This window comes from Urtica dioica, chromosome 12 (genome assembly GCF_054948205.1).
Source record: "Urtica dioica subsp. dioica isolate 48M chromosome 12, U.dioica_male_clone48M_v1_H2, whole genome shotgun sequence".
NCBI classification, from domain to species: Eukaryota; Viridiplantae; Streptophyta; class Magnoliopsida; order Rosales; family Urticaceae; genus Urtica; species Urtica dioica.
Genome location: NC_142767.1, coordinates 21865844 through 21874479, shown reverse-complemented (window position 1 = coordinate 21874479; position 8636 = coordinate 21865844). Strand labels below are relative to the sequence as shown.

The 8636-nt window shown below is 33.4% G+C and overlaps 2 protein-coding genes across 3 annotated transcripts; one reads left to right on the top strand and one right to left on the bottom strand.

The window, feature by feature from the left end:
* On the bottom strand, positions 1–1884 carry LOC149380369 (uncharacterized). 2 transcript variants are annotated; one of them, XM_089602623.1, is made up of 3 exons: positions 1617–1884; positions 380–528; positions 1–270 (listed from the first exon to the last, which is right to left on the bottom strand). In XM_089602623.1, exons 1-3 carry the CDS (start codon positions 1699–1701, stop codon positions 250–252), a joined length of 255 nt encoding a protein of 84 aa, XP_089458749.1. In that variant the 5' UTR covers positions 1702–1884; the 3' UTR covers positions 1–249. The 2 variants fall into 2 exon arrangements, with proteins under 2 accessions (XP_089458749.1, XP_089458748.1); XM_089602622.1 differs by having other exon boundaries at positions 380–537; positions 1617–1863.
* Positions 1885–5506: 3622 nt separating this feature from the next.
* LOC149380368 (putative RING-H2 finger protein ATL21A) lies at positions 5507–8292 on the top strand. The gene is made up of 2 exons (XM_089602619.1): positions 5507–6308; positions 7809–8292. The coding sequence occupies exons 1-2, from the start codon at positions 5609–5611 to the stop codon at positions 8231–8233; spliced, it is 1125 nt and encodes a 374-aa protein (XP_089458745.1). The 5' UTR covers positions 5507–5608; the 3' UTR covers positions 8234–8292.
* Positions 8293–8636: the final 344 nt, after the last annotated feature.

The window sequence follows — 8636 nt, the reverse complement described above, 5'->3', positions numbered from 1 at the left end:
TTTTGAACAAGGAAAGACATTTACCCATAAATAAAATAAGAACAAGATATCTTTTGAAAACGAGAAAAAAAAGAGTAGCTTTATTAGTGTCATCAACAAACACTTGATTATGTACAAAAACAAATACAAAAACCTAGACCGGCCTTTTTATTGCCAAAAGAAAACAGTCCTGTTCTTAATTTTCAGAACTAAACAAGAGAGGCAAAAAAAAAAAAAACAAAAACATCTGATTGAGCCTTGAGCTATCCATTAATCAAAGCAACCACCCAACTGCAAAAACGTTAGAAAACAAATATCATGATCAATATCATCACACATAATTAATTGCATCAAACAGTGTTGAGAGTGATGAGAATGAAAATGAAAGACACACACAGACCATGACAGCTTCGATTTCTCGATCGGTGACCGGAGTTCGTTTGGGCTGAAGAGAAGCTTTGCCTCCTTCTCCCATATTCTGCGGCGCCTGAGGAACTTCCGACGATCGACCCGACGTCGTATGAACCTCCTTCTTCGTTGCTTCTTCGCCTTGAGGACCTGCAATTTCATTTCTCACATTTAACATTGATTGATAATTAAATTGAACATTCAATCATTGAACAAGTTTGCTTTTTTTTTTTCTTTCTTTTCTTCTTCACAAACCTTGAAACCCAATTGTTTATTATAATTTCAAGTATCACACTCATTGACTCACCAAGTTAGGGCAACTCCAACCCATTTCCTATATTTGGTGTTAATTCAATACAACTTTTATGTTGATTTAGCACCAAATTTTTTTCCAACTCCAACACCACAACACCAAATTTCACACTAAAAATACTATTCACCATTATTATATTATTAAAATAAAACAATCTCTTTATTAATAAATATTTCAATAAATAATTATAATGATGATATTTTTTAATTAAGTGATTAAAATAATTTAGTACTTATCAATATTTAACAGAAATTAAGATAAATAAAAATAACATTACAAAAAATATTACATTTAAATAATTAAACATAAAAACATAGAGATAGATTATTTTAATGTGTTTTTTTTAGTCAATTTATGAGTTTTGGTGTTTTATAAATATTTGTAGGGTTATTTATATATATAAAGTTAGTGTTTAAATGGGTTAATAAAAGATTTAAAAATATGTATATACTCAAGCTTGTCCTTAGAGGAAAGCAAAAGTCAGACAGACAGACAGTGAGTTAGACCAAAGAAGTGAAAGAACGAAGTCATATAAAGCAATCAAGATTCGTCTTTTTTAAAAGAAAAGAATAAATATGTCTATATATATATATTTATAATAATAATAATCTAATTCGCTGTACCAGAGTCACACAACTCTGCAATTAAATTCTTGAACTTTCAATCAAGACACACCCAGAAAGAACTGACAAGCATAATCATCGTAACAGAGGGAAGTACAAAACCTGTCATCGGATCAAATCAATACAATTCCACGCTAATTACTTTATTTTTTATTATATGAGATTTCCAATATAATCAGCTTTGTAACAAGTAACCACAAAAAAGAGGAAAAACTCGAAAAAAATATCTACATTTTCACCACAATTCAAGCTCAAAATTAATCATAATACACAAAAGTAATAAAGAAAGTTACCTGATGATGGTGATGATGATTTTGGGTGTCTTTGAGGGAATTTAATTCTTGGAATTCTCTTCAGCACTTGGCTTCCTCCGCCCATTTTCTCTCTCTTCTCTCTCTCTCTCTCTCTCTTGTTTTGTACTTATCTTTTGTTGGTTTTTTTGAGCCTTGAACCTGTCTCTCTCTGCCGACAGGCTACAAATACTACTCTATGAAGTTCTTTTTTATGTTTTCCAATTCAAGCCCTTATCTTCAAATTCTATGAAGTTCTTTTTTCTTTTCCAATAAAAGCCCTTATCTTCAAATTCTATGAATAATGTACAATTGTGTAAAATAGAATATCGGTTGGCAAACTATCTAACATATTTGGACATGTTTGTGTAACCTTTCTTATTGGATTAATAGGAATTTGCTAGTGTATTACTCTTTTTTTGATGACGACATTAAGTCTTACCATTTATTCAAGGCGATGAATTGTTCAACACTCTATAAATAGAAAATTTATTTCTCATGTCGACCATCTTATCGTTAGCTTATTATTTGAAAAAAATTAGACAAAATTAATTGATATACAAAATAGTCATAGCAATAAATATTTAGAAAAATAACCAAATTTTAACACTGTTTATAATTTTTTTTAAGATATGCATACAATAAATTTATTTGGATGCTTGCAATTTTTTAATTTTATCCATTTTTGTTAATTTTAGACATACCTCGACAATTTTACAACTTAATCAATTTCAAATAATTATTTAACTCATCGAAATCATTTACAAATTATATATTTATTTGTGCAACCAAAAACTGAAAAAGACATAGTAAAAATATTTAATAACCAATAATAGTGCTAAGCTAAGTGGTTGACCCGGTATAAAACAAAGAAATTTTAATAAATTGATCTAGAAAACTAAAATATTCCACTTACGGGACCAGATAATGCAAATACTAGTATTTGCCTTTCAACCAGGCCCGTTAATCTGATTATATTGGGCCTTCTTAAACACGTAGCCCAATTTTCAAAACCACCACGTGGCAATCTCACCGTTGAATACGACGCCGTGTCTCATTCTCTTCCCCCAAAATTCTCACTCTCATTTCTTTCGTTCTCTTCTTGTTGCCTTTTCCCTTTTACTGCGATCATCAGAGAAATCGAACAAGAAGAAAAATGGCAGGCAATCTCAGCCGTATGATTCAATCCCTGCCAAGGCTATCCCGATCCGGATCGGAGTCGCCGATTCGCTCCGCCGCGAACTCAGCGAGTCGACTCTTGTGCTCGTCCGCGACTCAGAAGCCCGATTCGCCGGAGAAAGAGGGAGTCAAAGAGGAGGGAGAGAGAGAGTCGGAGAAGAAGAAGGATGAGGAGAGAGAGAAGGAGGAGGACGATGACGTGGACAGGAATGGCGGCGAGATCGGTGGGCCCAGGGGACCCGAGCCCACGCGCTACGGCGATTGGGAACGAAACGGTCGGTGCTACGATTTTTGACTCTTTCAATAAAAAAATTAGTTTTGCTTTATTAAGTATGTTTTCGTTAATTCGAAAGATGAATAATTTTGGTGATTAGAGAGAGTCTTAAACTCCCACAACGGTTTGTTTTGAGTTTGACCGTGACTAGTAGCTACCAAAGAGGCCAAAATAATGTTCTCGTTGAAGAATGGTCGTATGAATTGCGAAAAAACAACAATACGAATATGTACGTGATTTTTATTTTTCTGTAAGGATTTTGTTTTAATATCATAATATTAGCATATACAATAAGCTTCATGTGAAACAAAATAGACTCAACACTACTGATTTGGAGTTGAGATTCGATGCATATAAATTTAATTATTAGTAAATAGTGAATATAATACATGAGACGCGAAGTGTATGTATAGTTATCCTTTTACTAGTCTCTATAAATAGTAGTGGTTGTGCTTGGATTTTGCTCTTGAATAATTAAACATAAAACTGAAAGTCTGTTTTCAAAGGCTTCAGATTCAAATGTCAGTGTTCAGACTCTCTATTTCATACCCTTTTGACTCTACACACAAACACTTCCACAATTCCAGACATCCAAAGGCACTCGTATTAGGAATTAAAAAATAAAAACGGATAGAATAAGAATATTCTTCTTTTGTTCAACAATTGTCTTAGTAGTAGTAGTAACCATCAATATATTAATATTCCTACCGAGTTTCACATAGGCTTTGGACTTCTATATTGCTCTTATGACGTTGATTACATCATTTTTGACCATGAATTTGTTTTCTCTGTGAGGACCAATAAGAGTTACTATAAAGCATTGCTTGTATATACTTCCACGCTTTGTCTTCAAATTCAACCATACAATATGTAATCAGTTTTAATGGCTTCAAATTTCAAATATTGCGACTATGGAAGAGTAAACGCATGAGCACATGAATGCTCATAGCCAGTTTTGTAATAAGTTCCAACAATTTACACAATCCTTTAACAATTTCAAATAAGTAGAATTCCAAATTTCCCGTCTGATTATAAATTGTCTCATTTACACCTAGTAGAATGGTCCAATTTTTTTTTGGAAACTAAACGGGATTCGTGGAAATATTGAAATAGTCGTTATTTGTGAAATTGTGAAACCTGTAACCGGTATTGTGTCTTTATCGCAAAAAGATAATGTGGAAATCGAATATGGCAGTGGATTTTTTAACTTCGGCAAGATAGATAGTTGTCGTCGCGGTTAACAATAATTTTTGTTGATGTTTTATATACATATTTTTTAAGTTTATTTATTATTTTGGCTTCATTTAATTTAACTTTGTTTACTGATTTATGATTTCATTTATAAAAAAAAAATAACTCAAATATTTGTATAAGTTTGAAAAACATTATTTATTTTGAATGTATTAAATCAATCACTACTATAAAAATACTTGGCAAAAACACTTCTCTAATTTTTCTAAGATAATGAACGATGGTGAGGCCAAAACAAAAACAAAACTTAATCCGTAGACAAAAACGCCTGGCATTCTTAGAGTGATAATTAGTGCTCTTGCTTTGGTCAACTTTTAGGAGCCGCAACTTTTAGCTTGGACATTTAAATTGAGATTATAATTAGTACTTGAAGGCCAATAAAAAAAACGACAAGGAGCTAAAAACGACATCAAGAAGCTAAAAACCAAACGGAAATGTTCCGTCCAGTCTAAGAAACCCACAAAGAGAGAATAGACCTCAAACTCCAAAAACAGATTTTGAAAGATCATTGACAAGTATTATGCACTCGATATTTTGTGCATGAATCAACGATTGAGATCTGTGTGATTTTCGGACTTGGTGCTACAAGTCTTCATATTAATTTTTCCCGAATTTGTGAACCCTTTACAAATTAAAATAAAAAGCTCTGGACTAAGACTTACGAAATATGACATCAAAGCCAACAACCAGATATTCGATCAGAATATTCCCTTTGAGTTACAGCGTTAACAACCGATCATTGAAAAACCAAAGGTAGGTTTCACTAATTTTTGGCCCACCAAAAAAGTGAGTAATTAACAAGATTAAGATATTATTGACTGATACCAATTCACTTAAACTGTAGTTTAATATCCAAAATAATTTACGGCAAACATGACGTCAACAATTTGAAAGTTGATTCTAATGTTATCCTTAAAGGTTTCCACTGAACCATCAACTCAAGCACAAATTACTTGTACACCACATGATCGATCATGAGGATTGACTTTCTGATAATCAAGCTACTTTATTAATACAAAAGTTTTTGCAAAAGACGTGACCTTTTCAACACATAAGAGTTTTCTAAAGACCCGGCACAATCTAATCACTTATAAAACTAGATTTCCACACCACAACGTTCTCATTTGATATGACCTAACAAATTTAGACCAGGACCCTAAAAAAAAAAGTCAAACATCACATTATATCACAATATCCTATATAACCTCATTTGCGTGCACACTCATTGCTCCTCTATCAAATCTACATTCATTTACACAAACTAATAATTATAAACACACTATTCACTACTATGATAAAACCTCTCATATATTTCCTTGTCCTCATAAACTCGTATCTTTTATCAACCTCACAACAAGAAGACCAATCAAAATGCTCAAAATCTGCTTGCAATCCCGGGGAACCCGATATCCGATTTCCCTTCCGGGTTAAGGACCGCCAATCCTCGCTCTGCGGCTACCCCGGCTTTGACTTATCGTGCGGTCAACCCGGTCAAACCCTCCTCAAACTCCCAAACTCCGACCAATATTTCTCCGTAAAAGCGATAGACTACGCGACTCAGGAGATTTGGATAAACGATCCCGAGAAATGCCTTCCCAAGAAGATCATGACGTCGCTAAACCTCTCCGGTTCGCCTTTCCACTCCGAGTTCGAACTTGGCTTTTCGTTCTTCAAGTGCTCGCCGGATTTCGTCTTCGAGTCTAGGCTAAACCCTATCTCTTGCATGAGCACCGAAACGCGCGTGGTTTTCGCCACGTCATCGCCTAGGGTTTCGAGGTTTTTGGCTGCGAGGTGCGAGGGTTTGGGGAGATTTTCGGTGCCGGTGGACTGGTCGTTCTACACGGAGGTTTCGTCGTCGGATTTAAGCGATCACTTGAGGCTCGCATGGGATGTTCCCACGTGTGGAAAGTGCGTGGCTCGTGGCGGGACTTGTGGGTTTAGGGCTAACTCTACAAGGAGGATTGTTTGCTCTAACATTCCTAGTCGACGAGGTACTGAGTTTCTTTCATAGCTTATTAATTTTTTAATTTTTAATTTTTTTTGCGGAAATTGAATTTATTAGGATGCTATATTTTGGATTCTGATGTCGAGTGAGGAGGTAATGTACACAATATAATAATTTTGACGTAGTTTAAAGCTAATAAAACTTCTATTAAAAAAAAATAGAATATATGTAAAATAAAAAGGGAATACAAAGAGAAGTTTTGTGAAAATATAACTAAAAATACACTAGATTGTGAAATTCTATCCCAACAATCTCATAAATTAGAATAGTATGATTTTTTAGACCAAAATATTTTGATGATCAAAATTAATTATGAAAACTGTATTTGGCCTAATATTTTTCTTCGTTAAGTTGGAGCGTGTCGTAGTGATTTTTTAGTCTCCATAATATTTTAGTCAATGGAATTACAGTTTCCAACACCCCTAAGATATAAAAAAAAAAAAAATATTTAATCATGTTTGGGTTTGAAGATTGGACTTACTATCTGCTGACGTAGACTTTGTAATTCAATAACAATAATTCCGTTTTGTATGTATGTATTTATAAAAAATAAAAATAAAAAATAATGATGCATGCTATCCCCTCTTTTTTTGAGTAAAAGTTTTTGTTTATTTTTTTAAATAACTTTATTGCGATTGAAAATTGAACCCACGATATTTTTTTATTGAGGTAGTGGGAATTTACCAATTAGACTATATTAGGAACCACGAGTCAAAAGCTTGATTGTGCAAATGTCAAACGTATACATATGTTATGTTAGCAATGCATAGCTCACTTGACTCTAACGAATAATAGTTATTACATATATTATATGATTGTATAAATCCAATGCTAATATAAAATTTGCGTTTTTACAAGTATATATAATTTAAAACTCGTGAATATAGCTCTTGCTTTTCACCAATGCGTCATCATACACGTCGACTTCATATTTAAAAATTGAAAATGGAGTTGACTAATTAAGAGCAAGTATATCTCCAAAAATTCTTAAATAATTGGAACTAAAGTACGTAAGTGCGAATTACAAAATAATAAGGGCAATACGTCAATGCTTTTATTTGAGATTTTTTTTACTCTACTCCAAAGGATAACGATTACCAGAAGGGTTTTGTTTTAGATTAATTTATATCAAATATGATTATCAGAAACACTTTAGAAGATAAGAACAGATAGCTAGTTCTTTTCGTTCAACAGAGTACTAAGGATCTATAATTATTGATGTAAAGTATCACCGTTGAACAAAACTAACGTACGTTATAAATTTATCGTTTCATCATTGGCTTTTCTTTTGGTTGACTTTTTCCAGTATAACTAATCCTAACGTAATCAAGTCTCACTATTGCTCATGGCTTAAAATTCTAAATTTATATGCTCCAAATTTAACAAATTCATCAATAAATATTTTCTCATACTATTATAATGAGTAGTGTTATTTATTTAGTACAAGAATTATAAGTAAAGTGTAGAATTTTCATTGTGGGCCCAGGAATCCCTCGATCCGCCCGATATGCGGTGGCGATGGGAGTCGGAGTACCAACGGTGTTGTGCTTCTTAGGGATGCTTTGTTTTGTTTGCGGGCGCGTCAAATCGCTCGCTAGTCCACGGAGGTCAACCGTGGACCTTAGCTCATCCGTGGCCCCACAACCGCCGACACTTGTTTTGGGCCTCGATGGCCCAACACTCGAGTCTTATCCAAAGATAGTTTTGGGAGAGAGCCGACGGCTTCCCAAGCCCGACGACAACGTTTGCGCAATATGTTTGTCGGAGTATCGGCCCAAGGAAACACTAAAAACCATACCCGAGTGTAAACATTGCTTCCATTCGGATTGCATCGATGGTTGGCTCAGATTAAATGCCTCTTGTCCCATTTGTAGAAAAACCCCTCCGTGGTCGGGACAAGAACAAGCTTGATGAGATATTGAATGCCTTTTTCTCCAAGCAATATAGTTTTTTTTTTTTTTTTTTTTTTTTTTTTTTTTTTTTGTAAGTTTTGTAAAATATTAGTACACCTAGCACAATACACGTTTTTTTTTTAATAGAATTGTAACACTCCCAAACGTTTTGGTTTTATAGAAAATAAAAATTCCAGGGGAGATGTTTGAGAGGAGTGGTGATATTTTTTTTTTAAAGAGAAATGAAAAAATATATAAAAAAGCGGGGGAAAAGAAAACTTGAATGGGTGGATTGAATAAGATGGAAGATAAATACATGTAATTGAAAGAATTTTACACTTATATAAAACTATGTTGTTTGGTATCAATATATATATATATATATATATATATATATATATATATATAATATATATATATAG